Source organism: Podarcis raffonei, chromosome 5, assembly GCF_027172205.1.
Source record: "Podarcis raffonei isolate rPodRaf1 chromosome 5, rPodRaf1.pri, whole genome shotgun sequence".
NCBI classification, from domain to species: Eukaryota; Metazoa; Chordata; class Lepidosauria; order Squamata; family Lacertidae; genus Podarcis; species Podarcis raffonei.
This window is the reverse complement of record NC_070606.1, coordinates 32,751,408-32,774,350: the sequence shown is the minus strand read 5'-3', so window position 1 is coordinate 32,774,350 and position 22,943 is coordinate 32,751,408. Positions and strand designations below refer to the sequence as shown.

The 22,943-nt window shown below is 44.8% G+C and overlaps 1 protein-coding gene across 1 annotated transcript in view; it reads right to left on the bottom strand.

The window, feature by feature from the left end:
* Positions 1–3,086: 3,086 nt before the first annotated feature.
* The window catches only part of TBATA (thymus, brain and testes associated), a 42,185-nt gene continuing 22,328 nt past the window's right edge, over positions 3,087–22,943 (bottom strand). Inside the window, exons 9-25 of the mRNA XM_053388525.1 lie at positions 19,507–19,694; positions 18,650–18,784; positions 17,454–17,561; positions 16,782–16,898; positions 16,070–16,209; positions 15,129–15,279; positions 14,673–14,830; positions 13,727–13,895; positions 12,572–12,679; positions 12,238–12,450; positions 11,029–11,243; positions 10,232–10,332; positions 9,907–10,028; positions 8,558–8,779; positions 7,693–7,817; positions 6,939–7,109; positions 3,087–3,250 (exon numbers count right to left, since the gene is read on the bottom strand). Coding sequence (XP_053244500.1) covers positions 3,100–3,250; positions 6,939–7,109; positions 7,693–7,817; positions 8,558–8,779; positions 9,907–10,028; positions 10,232–10,332; positions 11,029–11,243; positions 12,238–12,450; positions 12,572–12,679; positions 13,727–13,895; positions 14,673–14,830; positions 15,129–15,279; positions 16,070–16,209; positions 16,782–16,898; positions 17,454–17,561; positions 18,650–18,784; positions 19,507–19,694 — 2,594 coding nt within the window. The 3' untranslated portion in view covers positions 3,087–3,099. The remainder of the gene's footprint in view (positions 3,251–6,938; positions 7,110–7,692; positions 7,818–8,557; positions 8,780–9,906; positions 10,029–10,231; positions 10,333–11,028; positions 11,244–12,237; positions 12,451–12,571; positions 12,680–13,726; positions 13,896–14,672; positions 14,831–15,128; positions 15,280–16,069; positions 16,210–16,781; positions 16,899–17,453; positions 17,562–18,649; positions 18,785–19,506; positions 19,695–22,943) is intronic.

The window sequence follows — 22,943 nt, the reverse complement described above, 5'->3', positions numbered from 1 at the left end:
GCTCTCCAAATAATCACAATTTGTCCTTAACACAGGGCCTTCTTAGCTTGCAATGATGAACTCATCACAGAATGCATATAGGTGTATTACTCTCTCCATCCACCAAGCATCACTGATGTACATCAGAACTGGGGGACCTGTGTCCCTCCAGATGTAGCTAACCTGCAACTCCCATCCTCATTGGCCATGCTAGAAGGGGCTGGTGGGATTGGGAGTCTAAAAACAGCTGGAGGGAGACTAGGTCCTAATCCCTTTAGAACAGGCATGGGGAACTTCTTGATTCTGCGGGTCAGAACCTTATATGATCATGGCCCAAACATATCAAATGTGGCAGGTGGGTCAATCAGCTGATGTCAGAATGACACAAGGTGTTTGGGTGCTTTGAAGTCCTCAAGTTGGGGCTTCAGGGCACTGGGTAGGTCTTGCAAAGTTCCTGAGGCTTCAGCTTTCCTGCTCATCAGCTGCTGGGTGGCAGGGCCAAAGCCTGTTTTCCCCTGCAAAGGCACCATCGGCAGCTCAGTTTAAGACTCCCAATTGTGCATTGGCAGCTGCCTCTACCTGCCCCATACCTGACATCAGATGGGCATGGTTTGGGGAACATGGTGCTGCAAGTCAAACAGTGGCTCAGAAAGGCTACAGAACGGTGCTTCTGAGCATCTGCTCAGCTGGGGGGAGAAATTAATTAAGTTTGCATGTAAAGGCACATCTGGAAAATGGAACGAGGAAGGAAAGTTAATGGCTCCTCCCTCCCTCTCTACTGCTGCCCCCCTCACCAAACTGACCACCCACCATGTGTGACTGTATTTCAGTGAAAAGGTCAAGCAAGGAGATGAATCCATGGATCCGCTGCATAATTATGTACCTTGACCCTCAGGCCGCAGTCCAAAGGACATGTCCCTGGGAACTGGTCCCGCTAAACTCAGTAGGACCTCTGAGCAAACAGAAGTTAGCAAACATTGCTCAGGATTGCGATGCATGACTCCGCTCTGTAGTGATGAATAAGCGGCCATGGACAACGGTGTGAGGGCAGCAACTGGGCAGCAGTGTTTTTTATGAAAACAAACAGTCTCGTGGCATCTTAAAAGAAGAACAGAACTGTGTCATCACATGTTGGGAGTAGAACTTCCTCAGATGACTGAAGTGTTGGGGCAGTAAACACTACCCTGGTACATTTCGCAGCTAACCCCCCATATTTTTCAGTTTCTTCCCTCTATACCCAGTTATATCTGCCAATGAATGTGCATGTAACTTAGGATCATACATCGTGCATCTGATCTAGGGCTCTAATCTACTAAAGTTTATGTCACAGTAACTTGACTAATGGCACAGTCCATGTTCAGAAGCATGTCCTACTGAATTTAATGGGGCTTAATCCCAGGTCAGTGGGACTCGGGCCTCAGCCTAACACCCCCCCCCCAATAATGTTCATAGAAGTAGCACATGCATTCTACATGTTCTGTCTACATTTTCTGCCTCTCTAAATGGTGGTAAAACAGTCACAGGTCATTTTTACTCTGGGCCTTAGTGAATACAGTATTGTACACCTCTGCACACTGAGTCTTTTGGGCTGCTTCCTCTGGTGGATGGGAAATATTTTGCAATGTATAGCCAGTTCAAGAATTTGAACATATTTTCTCTATCCTTATAATAAAAGGAGCCAGGTACTGTTGCATGAGAAAGACCAAAACTTAAGTAGCAGGTTAGCTATTAATATGATGCTTCCATCATAGTAGATACTGGAATTTTGTGGACAGGAGTCAGCCATTCTCTAAAGCTGTGTGGTTTATTTTAAAAAAACATTAGCATTCGCTCCTTCACCATTTTTGCTTCCATTGAAAATTGTTGGTGAGTGGGCAGGGGTTTCATGTCCACACGGTTTACTGAGATTTCCCCCCTGCTCATCGTTAAAAGAAGTTGACATCCTTCCTTTGGGTACAAGGGCTTTTGTTTTAGTTCATAGGCACTCGTTCAGTTGCATACACTTTGCAACCACTAGAGGTCACTGCTGGACTTATTATTTCTGAGTTCAATGTCAGCAGTTTGGAAAGATCTAATGGCCAGGCTCCTTTAGGAATTGAGACACAACGTTGTTTGATGATCATGCAACAGGATACAGACCAGGTCCTGGCAAAGTCAGTGGCAAAGTCTCCCAGTGATTCAAATGGTTGTCAACTGCAGCCTTAGCAATTACCGTATTTTTTGCTGTATAAGACTCACTTTTTCCCTCCTAAAAAGTAAGAGGAAATGTGTGTGCATCTTATGGAGCGAATGCAGGCTGCGCAGCTATCCCAGAAGCCAAAACAGCAAGAGGGATTGCTGCTTTCACTGTGCAGCGATCCCTCTTGCTGTTCTGGCTTCTGAGATTCAGAATATTTTTTTTCTTGTTTTCCTCCTCCAAAAACTAGGTGCGTCTTGTGGTCTGGTGCGTCTTATAGAGCAAAAAATATGGTAAATAGGTCTCTAATATGGAGGTGTCTTTCTAGTGGGAACAGCATTAAAAATTGAAATTTTCTCCCCTTCCTTAATTAATTCTTGTTTATACTTCTGAAAACCTCGGAATCACGCCCCCCCCATATTATCTGAAAGCTTATTCAGCCCTTTTTATTCAGAAGCAAAAGCAGAGGACCAGCAGTTGTTGCAGAAAGGTGATCCGATAGCAAACAGCAAAGCACAATCTTTTCTCCCCCAATGCCCTGCAGCAGAAGCTGGAAAAGAACAAAGGGGAACATTTCAAAGAATGGGCTAGCAGGGTGAGCCAAACTTGAGCTATTCCATGTAAAGGGGCTGATATGAAAGAAGCTGTGAAATGATCAAAAATGTTGGCGAGAGTTCCTTTCTTGACTCTCGCGTTTGAACTACCGCCTTAGCAACTCAATATGGCACAAAACAGCATTCGTTGAGATTGGAAATGTGGAGGATTTGCGACCTGGTTGTCTGTGATGTACTGTTTTGGTCCATCCAAAACTTCTGTCAGAATAAGAATGTACGTGGAAAAAAGGGACCAGGAACTTGCACACTTTAAACTTTGGCCTAGGTATAAGATGTGCGTGGGAAAAGAGGAACAGCAAGTACAAGGTGACAACATATGGATGCTGCTTTTTATTGTTCCGTTGTCTCTGCAAGCAGGATCCTGCACATTTCAGAGTTGGCTCTGTGAAAGGAAAGCTCACGCCCAGGGATGGTGGTCCATCTCCCTTTGCGGACAGTGGTGCTGTGATTTGCAGAGGATTCTGAGACCGAGAAGATTTCTCTGTGAGGAAATAAAACCACAACCAACAAACAGTAAAATCAATCTGACCTAGCGTTTAATATCTGTAGGATGGCTTCTGGGATTTCAATGAGTGCATGTACAGACATACAAAAAACCCCCACATTTCTCTAGGACAAGTCATCCATGCAACTAACTTTAGATATGTCCCTATGGTCTGAAAATACCACCTTTCCACAATATTACCTAAACCAACTGGTACTGAAGAAAACATATTCAGGTAAACTATTTTCACGTTATACGCTCCTGGAAGACTTGCTTTGGGAGACATTCATTGTATGTAAAAATAGCTGGTTCTTAACATCTTTACGAAATAGTTTTTGGAGGGATTCTTAAAAATGTACCTTTCCCACCTCAGATGGTGAATGCAGCCTCAATAAGCCTTTAGACAGGACACACACACACACACACAGCCTTCCCAGTTTCCCTTCCTCCTCTGCAAATATACTAGGAAAAGTAGAATCTTTGAAAACTCTCAAGAACTCCCAGTAATTTACAACATATGGGACCTGCAACAAAATGTGCTCTTGTTCAGGATCCTAGCCAACCAGCTTAAGGGGTCATAGACACTTCCACTTCCCCTGTGCCTAGAAAGCACATGTTCAAGAGGTGCATGCCCTCTCCCAGGATATTCCATTCCATTTCCCCCTCCCCTTGCATTCTATCCTCCCAGTTAATATTCCATTCCTACTGAGCATTGCTCATTCCTTACCGAACAGTCTATGCCCCCCCCCAAGTTTCTGCGCTAAATATTTGTTGTATTTCTGCAAACTTTTGGAGTTCCTCCATGCCTGCTGATTTTACTCTCTTGTGCATGAGTGATGCTGTTTTGGCTACTCCAGGATAGGGCTAGGAGTGTCTATTTTGGTTCTTTTCAGGTTCTCATTTTCCCAGATTCAAATCTACATATTTCTACAATTTTGCAAAAACTCCTCCTGAAAATTCATCAGTGCAATTTTTTTTCTTAAATATACCCACATTTGTCTGAAATTTTGCCTTTCACACTCAAATTGGCAAGGCACTTGTAAATGTTATTTTCCCTAATTTTTTTTACACATATTTGTACATATTACTTGGCTGAAGAAGTGCCTTGCGAAAATCACTGAAGTTTTTTTCTTTTTGTATGGGATGCTGTGTTTCAGTTTCTGTATTGTTTAGAAAGCGTGAATTAGGAAAGCTCTCCTCTCAATGTGGATGGCATCGCATTTACCTTCTCTGCCCAAAGATCCGCAATTGGAGAATGAGCTTGCCATTAGTGTATATAGGATTGGAACCTATCTGCACTTTGCCTTTTGTAGGAGCATGTCAGGCAAAGAGGCTGAAGGTTTGGCCCTTGGGGAAGTTCTACAAATGAGTTCTACAATATCAAAACCTGAGAGCATATGACCTCCATGGAAGAGGCGGAAGACATGACTTAGTTCTGATTTCTCCCTAGTGCCAATTCCAAACCTGTTTGTCCCAAAGTTTGTCTCATGTCCCCGAACTAGACGGATATGCCAAGACCATTCTCTTCTACACAAGCAAAGGCTCTGTCTCACAAGCTTGGATGAAGCCTGGGAACATTGCCAAGTGCATCTGTGCTGGATGTCATACACAGCACCCGAAACCTGCTCTGGGTCTATTTATGTCAAGAGGCAGCCATGAAAGATTTATCGACGAGCGCACAAGAGAGCAGTGATGTTATGTCTGGTGGGAAATCAATCTTGGCACAAGATGCAGTAGTTATGGTCCTAAGGAAGGGATTTATCGCCATAACACTGTAAAAGATAAGCCTGCATTTTTTGTATTTGGGCAGCATCTCTTAAAGCTCCTTAGTCTGGCATTGCCCAAGGCTTCCATTAACCTCCCGGCAACCTTCCTAGATGGTGGATTTATTTTAAGAGAACCAGCTTCAGCTCAAACGGTGGGTACGGAACTCATTATCGCTTGTTGCTGAAGACAAGGGCGATAAATATTTGGCTCTCTAAAAGGAGAGGCTATCCCAGCTTCCCTCGGCCTGTTGCTTCTGCATTTTTACAAAGCCCAAGTGGCAGCTAAGCTCATGGCATAGTTGAACGAAAGCGCTGCAGTAGCCAGGGACAGATGCATACCTAGGGGTTGGTGAAACTAGTCCCCGCCACAGGCACTCTCATGAACTGGCAGGACGATGGGAAGGAGGAAGAGAACCCTGGCAAGGTGTGTAGCCGGGACTGGGGCACACCAGGGCAAGCAGCAGATGGGGAAGGAAGTACTCGCAGGGTGATGGAGGATAGCATGGGGATGGGGGTCCATGCACAGGAACGAGAGTAGCAGGACCCAACACGGCAGGCTCTGAGGTGTAGCGAGCAGCAGGAGGGACACTACCAGACGCTGAGGCAGGCAAGGGCCCACAGCCCAGCTCCCTAGGTGGCCAGGTGGGGCTTGCTAGTTCTGGGAGGAGGGTTGTGATTCCTCAGCTGGAGTAGGCCTGGAACAGGTGAGGGTCACCTGCCTCGTCAAGCTCAGATATTGCAATCAGCAGGCAAAGTACAAAAGAGAAGCAGAGCTGAGGTGTTGTGTCTGCTCAACTGCTCATGTTGGTTGAGCCCTGGCTTGGAGGCTCCTGGTCCTCCAGGGTTGACTCTGGATTGTATTCTGACTGCTGGACTTCAGACTTGGCTTACTTGGACTGTGTTTCCTGACCTTTGGACTCTGTTTGTGTGGATTGGCCCCCGGACTTTGACCTTTGGACTTGACATACTGACTTGCTGCCAGGTAGGCCAGGGGTTCAGGACAGGTGCCTATCAGACTATGGAGGATATGATATATATGCGTGTGGTGACACGACACCGCATTCACAGCGAGATGCAATGTGGGAGGAGCTTCCTGTCCTTCTTGCACCACAGTAAAGTGATTTGGGGGGCAGATTTACTGGGGGTGCAAGGGACCCTAGGTATGCCTTTGGCCAGGGATTTGGTAGAGACTCCAGTATTAACCAGCAGCAATGTTGACCAACAGAATCTAGGCAATATCTATCAACAGCAATGATGGCCAACAGACATGGAGGACTACTGTGCCCAACTCATACTTTATAATTCAGGGATGGGAAACCACAGGCTGAGGGCTAGATGCAGCCCCCCAGACTTCTCTGGATTCTCTCCAGCAACACTTCCCCTTGAGTGTTTTTGCCTGGTTGGAATGTCTCCTTGAACCCTGACAATGCCTCTTATGTGTGTAGAAAGTTGCCTTAATCAACATTAACTGCTCTGGCCCCACGCATGACTGGCCATGTGGCTCTCAAGGGTAATCCAAAGGGAATGCAGCCTTTGGACTGAAAAGTGTCCCTCGCTCCAAACTGTGGTTGGTATGTTATATGTTTGGAAGCTCAGACTATGAGGTGGACTCTGAATAATGGTTAGCACAAAAAGTGTGATATGCTGAGTTGAACTTTTCTCTGTATTTGACCTGTTATGGTGGTTGTTATCCATGCAAGCGATTCCTTAATGTTGAGGTCGTTGAGTTTTGCATTCTTGGACAGGGCTCTGGTTGTGTGGATATATGGGAGTCAAGAACAGCACCTGCTCCAGTGCCCCTTATGGAGAAGCCATTGTGACTTGGGAGAAAGTTAGGTGTTGTAAAATTGGAGAACATTTGACATTATCCTTGGTTTGGATTCCATAGCTATGGAAGGTGCTTGAGATCTACAGCTCACCTGTAAGCGACTTCTTCTTCTGTAAGCTGCAGACACATGAGCACGGGCATGGTAGAAACTCTTCCAGCTGTATTGAAGTTTGTGGCCATTTCGACTTCTGTTTGGGTTTTGACTGTGGCTTGAAAAAATGGCGCATCCAGTTCTGCTTGGAAATCAATGGTCAGTGCGCCCCTGTAATTGGAGAGGGAAAATGAGCACTGTTTTTCAAGGAAGTTGGCTAACTATTGTTGGCAATGGAAAGCTGGTTTTAACCTTGATTTGCACCAAGTCCTGCTGTCTCTGATCAGTTATTTCAGGTGCCCCCCCCCACAATGTAACAGTTGATGTCTGCTACTTCTTAGCAAAAGAGTCATCATCTGAAGTGCTATGACTCTTGAGTAGCATTGATGCAACTGCTTGGCCCCAGAAAACAAAGGACACACATATCTGGCTGCTTTGGCTTGAAGACCAGAGGTGCCATTTTGGACATGAAAGTAAACTGGGATGGGTCTGAAACAGTGCATGTTTAGCATGGTTGATAAAAGGGGCAATGCAGACTCTGAATTGTACCTTTGTCCCAGCATAGAAAGCATGTCCAGCAATTTGCATGCGGAGATGGAGATTGAAATGCAGAGAGCAATGCTGGACAATCAAATAGTCATTTTATGGGCTTTATTGAGTTGGGATAACACTACGAATTTTCCAGTGTTTGACAGAGTATTGGGTAAGGGTCTATCATACTTAACAGATGAATCCACTTCTTACTCACACGTACCTGGTTTCGACGCCTGTTTTGAACTCCTGCTCCCACAAATTCACATTGATGTCAGCTGAAACATCTAACCCAAGTCCTCCTCGGAGAGTGATCACAGTTTGCAAACCAGACTGAAGTGGGATTGCCTATGCAGCACAGTAACATTCACTTACTGGATTGTTCAAGCGCTTATCATGGGCTTATCAATGGGGCTTACTATTGAGTAAGGTACATCTTGTCTGTACAGGTGTTCCCCCCCCCCAGCTAGTCTGCAGGGGACAATTGGTGCTCATTGCTTCAAAACAGTAATAATTGCAATCACATTCCTAGCCCATCTTTCTCTAAATCAGGGATTTAAATGTAGTGCTCTCCAGCAGGGGTTGGGCTGCTGCTTCCATCAGCCCCAACCAACATGGCAAATGGTCAAAGACTGGACTGATTAAGAGCCTTGATCTAGGAGCCCCGCTAAATAGCCCTACACAAAGAAGTCCTGCTTCCTGTAGCTCACCAAGCTAGCCTCCAAAGGTGGTGGCACCAGGAGCAATGGGATGTTCTTATGGGTGCAGCTCTTCACCTCTTCCCATAAGCAGTACTCTTGATGCACATGGGTGACTGGAAAGCTAATGCAGATGTACAATGTTGTCAGTTGAAGGGTGGATGTCCTTAGGCTAATATATCAAACTGCAGGCACTGGGAATGTTTGGTGTTCTACCTGAATGCACCAACTGTCATGGGAGGACCTGTTCTTGGTGCTTTGGTTCCAACATGGCTTAAACAAATGCAGCGTGGTGTGGGTGTGGGTGTGGGTGTGAGTAGGGGGGGGCTGGTCCCACCATGACAATTACTTCTATGCCATCAGTGTACATGGGTATGCAGGGGCTGGTACCTGTAGATGGTCCATCAGCAATACGTTCCCTTTGACCACATTTGTGGGTTCTCCTGAGCTCGTGAAGAACTTCGACATCAGATCTGTGTATCCTTCAAAGAAAGTGATTGGCCGTAACTGGACATCAAGCAGAGCAGCAGACATGCCGGCCATTAATTCGTCTTCTCCATCGGCTGCGTTGCCTCCCAGGATGCCCTCATATCCTTTTGCTTCTATGGCCACCTAGGATACATGAGATGGGAAAGTCTGTGTGATGTTCAGGACTACTCCTTTTTCTGCAGCACTAGACCACCACTTCAGAACATACTCCTCTTTCTATGTAGTAGTAGTAGTAGTAGTAGTAGTAGTAGTTATTAACACTGCTACTACTATTATTTTGATTTATTACTTATTGTATGCCCTGAAACCTTAGGGTGAAGAATATCACACTTGAAAAAGGACGGGCCCTGAAAATGCACGTCTCAGGTGTCAAAGGCTAGAGTAAAGGCCAGGAGCATCTTCAGCATTTCCCAAAGTCTGTATGGTTAAGTTGCCAGGTGTGCCTCCATGGAGAGGCAGTTCCACAATTTAGGGGCTGCCACAGAGAATACCCTCTCCTGGACCACCACCCACCTGAACTTCTAAGGGTGGTGGAACCACCAAGAGGGTCCCCCCCCCGCTTATCTTAGGGAAAGAGTTAGTCTTTCAGATATTTAAAGGATGTGTACTCCCCACTCCACCCTAGTTCCCAACAAGAGAGCTCCCTTTTCCTAAATAAAGGGAGGAAAAGAGTCAAGATGTTTCTATACACCACACAGCAAGGCCTCACCCCCTCATCCTAAAGCAGGTCTTCTACTATGACACTGAGCCAATTATCACTCAGCAGCTATCTTCAGGATTTGGGCTGGTGTGAGGAAAATGCCAAGTACCTGCCTTGGTTTCCAGAGCATCATTGGCCATTGAAACTCCTCCTCCTTTGGAGTGGGGGCCACTGCCTAAGCAAATTGGGACGCATCTTTTTGTATAAATTGACGAATACCGCTAATAAAAATTGGGAGAGGGAGAAATCTGTTGAAAATTAAAGGGTATGCTTGGACGACAATTACACATTGCCCATAAGGCAAGGGTGAGACCTAAAAAATATTCAGAACTGTCTCGAGCAACAACAGAACAATGAAATATGGGCTGGATCTAGACATGTAAAAAAGCATTTCAGGAAAACTCGTTGTAAACCTCAAAGTGGGAAGCCACGTTGGCGAAAGATGGGACTTCACAGCGCCACCTGGTGTCGCAGTGTCATAATGCATATAAAACGTTTTTTCTTTACTAATGTAGCTGAGTCCACAATGGCGCAATAGGAAGCGCCATACCTGAGCTGCTTGGAGCTGGTAGCCATGGCTTAGGATATTGAAACTGGTGGTGCTCTTCCTCAGAATGCCAATGTCTGAGAACAGGAGATCCAGGCCAATGGTAGAGAGAGTGTCATTGGTGGCTGAAAGGGAGATCCAAGAAAGAGACACATAGCTTCACATCACGGTCAAGGAATATTGCATGAAGAGGAGCAGACAGCTTTCCAAAGGTTTTAATAAAAGCGTGGCAACATGGGAAGTATCTGTCTGAACATGTGGTCTGACCCCTTGACCCCAGAATATGCAGGAGACTATGGCTGCCTAGTGCATGAGGGGGAAAAGTTACCTGTCACTGGTCCTGAGAAGGAGATGGAGCTGCCAGCTTCAGAGGAGAGGAAGTAGTAATTATTTATCTGCGGGTCATTCAGAACCTCTTTAGCGACCTTTCTGTGGGGGAAGCAAAACAAAAAAAACCAGGAAGGGGTGTGTGATATGGACTATATCTGCAAAGGAGAGTAAACTTGTTTTGGGGAACCTGGCTGCCATTTTGGAAGAGGTCAAATTGATTTGTGAAATATATGGTAAATGCAGAGAAGGAGAAGTGCATTCCCTAGAATAATGTAGAAAATCTGTGACCATGGACACCCACAACGTGGGGGGGGGGGGAGGGCAGAGAGGTTAATTTCTCACTTAAAAAACAACCAGTGCTAGTACATTTTGCCTTGTAGTTCAGGTGCTACAAATGCTAGAAACGACCGCATCCTGTCAGACAAGGATTTCCGCTTGTGCAATGGGACTTCCTCTTGTGCAGGTGCCCACACTCTCCCAACTTGCTCCAGAGTGTTAGGGGAACCCCTAAAGTATATTTGAGATACACTGGGGAAGAAGAGGGGGAGAAGCAGAAATCCTTTCACTGACAGAAACATTCACTTAGTACTAAATTGGATCCTACCCTTACACTTTCCTACAAATGAAATCTGAGAATCTGGGGATTATGATTCATTGGGATAGGGCTGCCTCCCCTTGCCCCACACCCTGTGAATGCCTATGTCTGCCATGTTCCTAAAAGCCAGTTTGAAAGTGGGGTTGTTCTGATCTCTCCCCAAGCCCAAACTGAATATTATCATACAAGGATATTTTTACCTGGTTGGATGATGACCGGAGTGTACGATGTTTTGGATTTTTGACAGCAGAAATCTTGACATTTCTGGCTCAAGTTCTCTGGTGGCCAACAGGATATTGGTGAAATCCTCTGGCAAGGGATCATTGTTCAACAGGATTTCTGCAGCAGCCAGCCTTGAAATTTTTGGATAGCGTCTGTGCACTTCATGGAATATGCGTTTCATTGCCATTTTAACCTGGCAACGCAGAAATTGAACACAGTCTGTTTGTTTTTAGCATGACATTCAGCAACTAGGTTTGTACAGAGGTCATTCATGAAACCAAGCTACAATTTTAACCCTGACATACTAGTTTTCTACATGTAGGGGTCTCCCCCATGCTCTCAGTCATGTAATCCCTTAATTGCATTGTGAAGTGGTATAGTCACAGGAGGATTATACCATATGCTCTATTTATTTTTTTGACAGGGTGATATATTTATACCCACTGTGAAGAAGAAGAAGAGTTTGGATTTGATATCCCGCCTTTCACTCCCTTTAAGGAGTCTCAAAGCGGCTAACATTCTCCTTTCCCTTCCTCCCCCACAACAAACACTCTGTGAGGTGAGTGGGGCTGAAAGACTTCAAAGAAGTATGACTGGCCCAAGGTCACCCAGCAGCTGCATGTGGAGGAGCGGAGACGCGAACCCGGTTACCCAGATTACGTGACTACTGCTCTTAACCACTACACCACACTGGCTCTGTGGTCACCTCCACACCCATACATTGAGAGCATTCTTATACCACTTTAACAGTCATGGCTTCACCCATAGAATCATGGGAATTGTAGGCCTGTAAGGGGTCTCCTAGCCATAACAAACTACAGTTCCCAGGATTCTTTGGGGGAAGCCAGGACTGCTAAAGTATTATAAGAGTGCTCGCAATGTATGGTATGGAAGTGACCCTTGACTCTCCCTAAATAAGGGGAGTCTGTCTCAAAGTCCAGCCTCAGAATATCTCCAGGTCCCACCAGTAGCGGGAGATGGAGAAGAAGGAGGAATATAACCTTTCAAGCAGAAGTGGAGGAACCTCCAAAAACCACAGAGGGTTGGTGAAATTATTTTCTGTTGGATAAACCGAGCCCTTCTTGGCACAAGAGGACCTAGAATGTTTCACTGATGAAAGCTTACATAGGGGAAAAAAAGATATATTTTTGGGAAATGCTCTTTAAGTAACGGAGACTGTGCCATACCGTGCTTGAGATGTGCTGTGCAGAATACCTCTGTAGTGCGTTCAGCGCTGTGGCTGAGACCGTGGCAGAGCCCTCTTCTGCATAATGCAGGAAGATGGGGATGGATTCTGGGAGCAGAGCACTTTTCAGGGACAACAGATAAATCACCCTCTCAGAGTCCTTCTTGGTGTTCTTGAGCCTTTGCACGATGGAGTCTACTTCAAGTCTTACTTCCTGTTTGTTTGACATGGGAGACACAAGAAAAAGGGAGGTGGGCACTAAATTGACAAGTCTGAGCTTTCCTAGGTGAGGGTGGGTGGGAGTAGAACAAGGCATTGGACGGGCGTCAACTCACTTGAAGACCACACAGTTTCATTTGGCACAGCTTGCCAATCAGGCTGCCGATTACAATATTCCCCGTTTCCCAGGTGGCTGCTTCTAGTTTCTTTCCATTCAGCTTATCCTGGAAGAGGAATGAAGACCGGTCATAGCATAGAGATGCCTGAGAAATTTGATTTGATTTATTTGTTTTTGCAAATTCCAATCGGGGATGACCTGATCCACACCTCTTGGGAGTACCGGGAGGATCAGAACACAGCCTTCCTTGGCACTGTACAAGCCTTTTGAGCTGCTGCCTTAAAAAAAAAAATGTATCGGAAGATGGCTTGAGATGCATATTTTGTGAGAAAACGTGTTCAAAAATACCTATGTGAGCATGGACTTTCATGCAGGTTTTTCACACGTGCGTGAGAAATGTTGGTTGGCAAGGCCAGAAGCAAAAGTAAGTAGAACAATGAATATAATTGTTTTCTTTTGTACACCAGTTTCTACACACACACACATCTCTCTGTATCCTCCATCCAGACAAGCAAGAGTCCTTATCTAAGTTCAAGGATGCCTTTCAGCTAGGCAAAATCACTTAAGGAGGGTGCAAAGCAGGATGCGTGAGGGGGTGTGGCTTAGGGAGAGGGGGTGTGGTCTGGGGATAGTCCTATGGGCCAGATAGAGTCTTGTATTCAGCTCCCGGAACAGAGATGCTCCCACCCCTAGCTTGAGTGTTAACTTGCATATATGAAGAAGCCACCACTGATGAATCACTGCCAATATTAGCTACCAATGGATATCGACTCAGCATCACTTGTTTCAATGGAGCCAGCTTAAAGATTCACCTGACAGTCCTCATGAGCTGAGCACTCGAGTACAGTGCACAGGTGTGTGAACAAGCCCAAGAAAATCACTAGAGTGAATTCTAGATTTCCAGAATGTCACATTCATGCATTTCACATTTTCAAATTCTTTCCTTTCCCAGGGCAGCAAAAAAAGGGAGCCGTTTGCCCCCTTTAATTTCACAGAAGCCCTGTGAGGTAGGGCAAACTTGGTAGGTCAAACTACGCCCAGATCTAAATCTCTGTCCATCCTACATCACAGGGACATCCATTCATAAATTAAAAGGGTGAAGTACAGCTCAAGAAAACGTCCAGAAAAATAAGCCACAGTGCCTTCTACTTACTACCACCAGACGCAAGAGCTCCTTTGAAGGGCGAGGGGAGAAGGCTGCAGCGTAGAAGAACTTCTCCAGTAAGGCGGCGTTCTTTTTGCTCCCAAAACTGAGAAATTCAGACAGTGCCATCAAGGAAGCTGTAGAATGGGCAGCCACTGCAGCTTCAACGTAGAAGGACCTAAAAGGTGGGAAGGGACGGAAAGAAAAGATCAGGTGTGCTGGAAGTAAAGGAAGAGACCTGCAGAGAACCCAGGATTAACTAGACAGGTGCAAATTATAGATATGGTATATAAATTAGATGGGCATCTGACATCAGGTGACCCAAAATTTAATATCAGCACCACGCACTGTGTGACAGCAAGGGATGGGCAAATCTGTCAATTTTTGTTTTACTCAGTTTCTCATTCTTCCATTCTTCAGTTCTGTTCTCCATATTTTCACATCAGTTTGTTGTTGGTTTGTTTGTTTTTTAAATTAAAAAGCCCAGAAAATTCATAATCACTTTCATTCAAATGTCTCCTAACATAAATGCTCTTGCATGCAGTTTTGCCCAACAATTTTTTTTTGCAAAGCCATTTTCTTGAATATAATGCAATTGTATATGACTTCTGTTAATATATTCACTTTTATGCACACTTTACCCTAATAAAATGCATTTTTTTGTATCCATTGCTTGCCTAGAGAAATGTACTGCAAAATTCCTCCTGCAAACACATCAGAACAAATGCTCAACAAATAGCAGGTGTCCTTGAAGCTCCCCACAAACTGTGTGCAAACAAATCAGGAAAGGTGCTCAGCAAACAGGTTGTCTGATTTTCACTGTTGCAGACCACCCTGAGTCATCCCTTTAGAGGGTTCTGAGTAAAAAAATTCATTTTCAAAATAAATACACAAATAATTTCCAGGGTCTTAAGAAAGAGTAATTCTTCATTTGCCCTGCCATCTCTTTCCTTACGCAATCTCTTCTGGTGCTTTCTTCAACAACAGCAGGATGTCTTTCTTCTTGGCATCGCGCAACATCTGGACAACTTTGCAAAAATGCCAAGTGATTGATGCCTCAGAGAGGTCCATTCTGCGTCTCTTTTTAGCCAGTGTTTTCAAGTAGGTTTTGAGCTAAAAGGGAGAGAGGAGGAGAGAGAGAATTAAATTGAAACACACAAACATCCTTCTTCATAACAATATATATCAGCAATCTATGCTGATATAGATTCCAAAAATGGAAATTTGCAGAACTCCTTCCTGACAAACAGTCTCCACAAGCTATGTGCTGTTTTCACACCTTGTGAACCAAGAAACCAAGGGATGAGGTCTCAACGCTCTAAATAATTCCTGATCGGGCCTCCTCTACTCTGAAGCTTAAATAGAAAATGGGTAAATCTAGACATAAGCAATAGTTTTCTGTTCCACTCACAGTTGGGTACTGGGTGTTGGTCCTCTTGACAGGATCACTCGCTATGTTAATGGGTTGCGGTTTCCTCAGCACAGCCGCCAGGGCTTCCTGAGGACTTTCCCCTGGTAATTCTTTTGATCCAGACACTTGAGTCACAAGTTCAAGGTGTTGCCTGGGGAGTGAAAACACACTTGTTGACAGGGCCTCCATCTTTAAATATCATGAACATAACTTACTGTGTGGCATGGACTCACATTTGAAATTATGACAGCGGGGACCCCTTCTGAACCAAAGTAAGGCACTTTTAAGTTTAGTTAGGTGCTAAGTATTGGTAAAAATGCAACACTCAAGTGTCCACAGTCTCCTTGCAAGAGGAGAAAACCAGAACAACTTGGGCATGTCCTCATTAACACTCATTGGCCACACTCCCATGACCTCCTAGCAGCTCCACCAGACACATAGTGGTCTACTGTGGTTGAGTGAAATAGATATGAATTCAGGTGAACTCCTTGGTGTTTTTTGCAGGTTGTGCAAATGGGAGAGACAGTGCTGTTAGGGTGCTGGACCAGGACCTGAAAGAGTAGGGTTGAAATCCCACTCAGCCTTGAATAACACTGGGTGATCTTGGGACAATCAGTCTCCCAGCCTCACTTCCCTCACAAGTTTGTGAGGATGAAACAGGGAGGAGGAACTGTGTATGCTCACCTTAAGATTCTTGAAGGAAACATGGGATATAAATAGATGAAGACATTTGAGAAATGGTGAGGAGGCCCTCAACAACAGCCATTAATACTACGTTGTTCCCACTTGTTTGGGGCTTATAGGTTTCTCCTCATACTCTGGCCTCAACTCCAAGGAAATCAAGATTCTACAGGACTCCATTTTCTAATTCTGACCAAAGAAGGCACCATTCGCCACCCCCAGTGTGCCAGGCCAACTGAATGTAGCAGCGCAGAACCAACCTGGAGGTGATATCGACTCCAATGGAAGACTTCAGGTTTAGAGAGATTGTATGACTTTCTTCGGACAATGCGGACTTGAGGAGCTGTCCTTCCACAGAATAAAGACTTTTACTTACAGGTTGCCACAGGACTCCAAACATCTGTAAAAAGAAGATGAATATTTCCTCGCTAGACCCTGGCTCCACTTCTTCAGGTTGCCTGGAAGAGCAATCCTGTTCCATATAAAGTTAGCTTTATCTAACTTTCAACCAGTTAAACCAGATAACTAAAATCAACCAGTTGCTATTAAATATTATAAAGTGCCATTAGCCTCCAATGGTTTTCCTCCAAAGAGAAATCAGACCCCAGTAAGTGGTTGCCTATGGGGAAATGTTGCTGCCTCAGTGCAAATAATAATAATAATAATAATAATAATAATAATAATAATAATACTCCGTCCATCTGGCTGAGTTGCTCCAGCCACTCTGGGTGGCTTCCAACACATATAAAAACCTAATAAAATGTCAAACATGTGGGAGGGAGAGAGAGAACTTAATGTGCACTCTATGTATGGCATTCATTGAATATTGCACAGTGAATCAGCCTAAGAAAAGTAGTTCTACGTGGACTTTGAAATCAAAACCCACTAATTTTCAGGCGCAGGATAGACTGATATTTTGAAAGTGGTTAGAGAAAGCTGGAAAATGGGTAGAGATGCAATTATCAAACTTGCCTTGTTAACAGAGCTGAATCCAAACTTTGTTCTTTTGCATCCATGTAGGTCTTTTGTCTTCAGAACAGAATCCTTGGAGACTGTGTAGGTCACTGGGCAGCTCCCAGAAATGTCATCCTAAACATAATAAATGGGAAAATTAGGAGTAGAATAGTGGATGCTAAATTAGCCCTGTGTTTGGTTCAAATGTCTTTTTTACTATTCCAGTGATGGATTTGGCTGGATCAGATGTTTTCTGAATATGCTGCAGACTCCATCCAGACGATGCAATAAATGGGATTCTGGTGCGTTGACTCATCTGTAACAATGGTGGTGGATCTGTAGCCCTCCAGCTCCCATCCACCATTGCAAAAGGGCAAGGAGGATGTTTTCCAAATTCCACGATTCCTACACAAGATGCACAAACGCTCTTTATCGATGCTGAAAGCACTTGGTGTTTGATTTTTTGCAAACATAAAAAGTGGAGTGGCTACATGAGCAGAACTGGCCGATTATAAAGTTGAGGCACAATGAAATAAACCCCCATGGCGCTTTCTTAATTGTTGGCCTTATTTTGTGGTGGGCAAGAGCACTTTTTAGAAGACGTAAAAGGTGCTAGGTATTCCAAGTCCTATTACAGCTGTATAAGAGTACAAGGATACCACAAGAAAGAAAGAAAAAGCCTTGTTTTACCTCAGTCACTGTCCCAGGGTGGGTCTGAAACTGGAGAAGGCTGACCAGGCCTCTCTTCAGCTCCAAAGTTAAGGGGCTTCCAGCTTTGTCTTCATAGATGCCTTCAACCTGCAAAGTAAAAGCAAGGCCATGGTGGGAGGAAATCCTGAGGGAAAAAGTGACCAAGGACAGCAGAAAGAGGTGCATGAACTAAATGGTCATCATTTCTCTTCCTCTTGGGCTATCAGTAGTTTGATAATGAGTAACAGCAGCATGAGGTAGGAAAATTGGAGTATCCCAGACAACTTTTCAGACAACAGAAGGATGAATTGTGACTCTGAGGTGAGCAGGCCATCCCAGGTCCAACACCACAGACAGAACTTACGCACCTCCTCAAAACAGAATGCTTTTCAGCAAACTCAATCCACACACTTCAGCTGTTAATTATCAAGCATTTAAGTCAGAGCTGTGTGGAAGCGGCCTCTTGAAATTTTGTGCCCCATTTGTGAGTAGGGAAATTTGGTGGGTGGGCTAAGTACTCCACCAAATTTCTCCAGGGTGAGGAGAAATTCTCCAGTGGTTTCTCAAGACGGAGGTTTTCTACTTGCAGTGGCAGTAGAACAACTTATTTTTTTCCTATCTAAAGCACCACTTTAGCTAATGGGGCCTCCTGCTGCCACCGCGCCACCGAAGCACGATTTCTGTTCTCATCCTGAAGCAAAGTTCTTAACCCAAGGTACTATTTCTGGGTTAGCGGAGTCTGTAACCTGAAGCGTATGTAACCCAAGGTACCACTGTAGATAAAAGTTATTTTAAAATGTTCACCGAAATATGAAAGCACAGGCTTCTGTTGTGTCCTTTGCAATATTAGTTCTATCCTATATTTATTGTGAAATATATCTGGCTGAAGCAGGCTGGGTAGTACAGTCACTTCCGTCTCCTCCTTGGCTTGCACAAGTGCATTATTAGTGGTATTAATACCTGGCATACTACCTGATACTACTTGGGCCCATAGAAAGCTGTGCTTGTGGTTTCTGAAGGGAGCTTCCTCTTAACTCAGGCAAACATGGACAATTGTCCGCCACTAATTGCTTTCTAATGACAATGAAAAGTATAAACACCCTTGTTGGCGACGCTGGCTACCTTGCATGAAGCTGAAACTGGAGAGAAAAGTGAGCAAGCCTTTACCTCACAAGGTCTGCCTCATATTAACATACCTTCCCATTTTTCCAATGAAGGAAAACGGGCTGCTCCAGTTCTGTAGTGTTCAGTGAAATTTGGGCAGGTTGATCATTGTTCTCAGTCTGACTCTTACTTTGTTCCGGATCGTGATGGAGTTGCAGGCCATGGATCTAAGTTCCCAAAATGAGCAGAAGAAAATTAAGACTTTTGCCCACCTCCCCAGTCCTTCAGAGTTACACCTTTGGGCCAGGTGGTCTGAAGGGGACAAGGTGGCACCCCTTCTCATTCTCTCTCTTGCTTTCCCATCCCACAAGTTTTTTGCAAATGCACCACACTGTGATGTCCCTCTCTTCTCCCAGCTGAAAGCAGTGGGGCTAAGTGTCTATAAACAGAACAGGTCCCCAAGAGAAGTATCCATTGGTTATTCTATGTACCCAGGGCTAGCCTGAGGAAAAAGACCTGCATTTCTCTACTCCCCTTTTAATAACAATGCTAATTATTTGTCCAGTCCCTTTTTAAAGCCATCTAAGTTAGTGGACATGAGCTCCCTTTCTGGCAAAGAATCCCATAGTTCAACTATGTGCTTGCAGTGTATAAAATAATAAGCAACGTTCTTTTGCTCGACATCTGTGCAGATAGTGTTGGCAGGGAACAGGGAGGGATGTTAGCTGAGGCGGATCATTTCCAGATCAACCTGAGTTATTGGTCAGACTAGGTGAACATTCTAAGTGAGCAATGTCAGTTCTAGTGCCGAACAGAAGCCCAGCAGTAGCAGGAGAAACATACAATCTGAACATGCTTAATGAAATCTCCAGCGTTGGTTAGTAATGGGAAACCAGTGTTTCCCCTCTCAATCGTTTAAAACCCATTGTAGGATGAAGACGTCACCAACTTGGATTTGGAGAAGGTGCTCCCCGGCATCCTTGGGATTTCTCCACACGAGATGCACATCAACCAGAGCTTCAGCCTGCAGCTTGCTTCCTTGCAAAGATGGCCTTGACAGGTATCTTAGCTGGCCATCCAATGAGTAGCGGTACTGGTATAGGATTCCTGACTTGAAAGATGGTGCCTCCAGGTTCTCTATAAAAGAGTCCTACACTGAAGTCACTGGAACACTTTAAAATAAGATGCTGAGTCTCAGCTGGTCCATGTGAGAAGGAAGGGCTGGATTTGTTGGAGGTGCTGGACCCCAAGAATACTGTCCAGTTGAGTTTCCCCACCAACCTCACAACCCCCCTTTGCTAAGGCAATGTGGCTTGGTCCTACATCACCCCAAGGACGGAATATCAAGCTCTTATCATGTGCACTGTAATTCCTTCTCATGCCATGAACAGCTGGACAGAGGTAGGAGAAAGTCACGCTGGATGGCAGAAAATGGAACAGCTAGATCAGCATAGTTCTGTGTGATTATCTGTCATAGGCTTTGATTAGTATCATAATATTCTGGAGGGGCAGTGCAATTATTATGCTCACTCCTATAGAGTGTGGGGAGCCTGTGGCCCTCTGTTTTTTTGGACTCCAACTCCTATCAGCCCCAGCCAGCATGACCAGTGGTTAAGGATAATGGCAATTGTAGTCAAGTAGGCTCTGGAGGGCCACAGGTTCCCCACCGCTATTTTAAATAGAAGAGAGAACAATCATTGCTGAGATATTACCATGTCTGCAGGAAGATGCTCTTAGACACTATTACAGATATAAATGGACATTTGTTAATCCTGATCCACACTGGGTAAGTAAGTTCCAATGATTTGAATAGGATGAGACTTCCATAAAATATATTTAGAATTTCAGCCATAGAGCTTAATGGGGGGGGGGGAATCAGCCCAATCCAGTTAGAGTTGATCATTTTCAATCCCTGTTGCCAATAGCTTTAAAAATGTATTTAATTTTGGTTGAGGTGTGCCACATCTGAATCATCTTAATACGGATGCTGTCCAATTTAAGCCCCCATAAATTGTAGGGTTTAAAGATCCTCCTTGCCAAACGCTAGGATGGTCCAATACGTTGTGTTATTAAAATGATTGTTGTTTTATATAACACACTATTTGAATGCTCATAGCAACCAAGTAGTTACATTTCATAACCCATGTCGATTTGGCATGCTTAATTCTGCAAAAAGTCCATAGCAGATCCAAGGATGGGGTTGGGACATAGCTGTCAATGTTTTTCCTTTTTTTAAGGGAAATTCCCTTATTCTGAATAGGATTCCTCACAAGAGAAGGGAAAAGTTGACAGCTATGGGTTGGGGGGGAGCATAATCAGCTTTCCACTGACCGTTTGGTAGCTATGAAAGCTAAGTCATGTTTAAATACTTTCCGTGCCACTTAATTTTATATTTCCCACGAACATGTGGAAAACAACAGGTGCTCAGAGAAATTTGCAGGCAAGGCTCTGGGATCCAGAATCTGAGTCACAAAGAGCTGCCCCTCAGGATCCACTGGTTGATAGTTGCCATGCCAATAAATTGTACATAAAAGGGACTGAGAAGGGGATCCTTTTCACAGCTTCCCTCCTTTGAGCTTGAGAATCCCAACGAGCAAATAAGTTAACCAGGACTCACCACAGTGAGATATTTTTCAGATTTCATGCCCTCCCCAAAAGCTTTCCAGTGCCTTGTCTCTCTTACCTTTTGCTGCAGAGGGAAAGAAAAAGAGAAGCAGCCAGCAGTATCTTGAAGCTGCCGGCGAGTTCATGGTGCAGATTGTGTGCACAAATCAAAATGCATGGATGGGCAGCGAATCCGAAAAGGGGGTGGGGAGAGACCCCTTGAGCCGAGATTCACAATATATTGCGGCCAGCCCTGACTTGCTTCCTATCCCCAAATTACACATCACCGGGAAGGCAAATGATTAATCAGCAGCAGCAAAAGGTACTCAGGGCCTGGAATGTGGTGGATCAACATTTACCAAAGCTCTGAGGATGAATGCTGCAATGGACGTTTGAATCGGAGCCTTTGGAATCTGCTTGCCTGTTTTGTAGCCCTTCTTACTCCCTACCCATCAGCCCCCATCTGTAAGAAAGTTCTGCAAAGGGGCCCCCTTCACCTTCCTCCTCCAGAGGGAAACTGACGTGGAGGAAGCAGACATAGCACTAAGAGGCAGCGCCTCTCTCTCTCCTCTTTACCAACATCAAGGGGCTCAGTGTTCCAGTCTCTAAGATCAAGTTACTTCAAGGGCAGGCTGGGAGGGAGGAAGAAGCTTGGCTTTGTGAATGCACTACTGGAGGAACGAGCACACACATGCATATGCATGCGCAAACACAGCCAGAGGAGATCCATTCTAGCTTGTATGAAGGCTTCCCTCAAGCTGAATTGAATTGTTTGGGAGGAAATCATTCATAGTGAATGAAAGGCAGACCCTATACTTCCTTTGCTTGGATGAAATTTGGCATCACTGATAGGGATCACATGGCGGCACAGAAAGTTTAGGTGTTTCCCTGACACTGGAGGAACAGTCCCTTTGCAGAACAGGCTTTCCATCGCAGAGGAATGTGCAAACCGCAAGCACTTTGCATCCTTGTTTCGCCTCAAGAACTGAACGGCTTCTGGAGGCAGGCAGAGGCATGTGTCGAATGTTTTTGCTCATCGTAGATTTATTGTTAAAGAGAATTCTACAGGCTGACTTTAGAAACCCAACAGCAGCAGCAACAACAAAACAATTCCGTATGATTAAATCCTTGTTTCACGTAATATACATGAATTTCATCAGCAAACTCCTGAGCAGGAGGAATCTTTCTCTCTGTCCTCTCCCCTTCACTCTAGTCAGTTTCACAGCCCAAACAGGTAACTAGAGCCTAGCTCTTTAGGAAAAGTTTCAGCTCCTCCACACCCAGGACAATTCAGAGCACTAAGCAGCAGCCTCAAACAACTAGCTTTTTATTTTTAAAAAACAAAGCTGCAGAATTTTGTAACATCTCAATTGCACTCCTACTATGGTCATTAAAAAGCAAGCAAGCAAACAGCAGTGTGGGGATGGGGCAAATTGTTCCAAGGGAGGAAATAATTAATTGACATGCTACCAACTATCAAAGAAGGAATGAAAGGCTCTGAGTCCTTGTCTCAAAGTTCAGAATCGTCCTGCAATAGGCACCATGCCATTAAAGGTGCACCTTCTGTGTTCATCATTCTGCAACTCCTTGGCATTCCTCTCTTGAATCATGCTGAATACCAAGCTGGGACACAGGAGGACACAGCGGAATGGCTCTTTCCAACGGTTTCAGAATTGTGCAGAGTCTCATTGAACAACATCTCAAAATGTCATCCCCCTTGAAGACTGGGGTGCCTCAATCCAAGAGGCACATTCTGAGATGTCGGGTCTTTCTAAAGAAGCC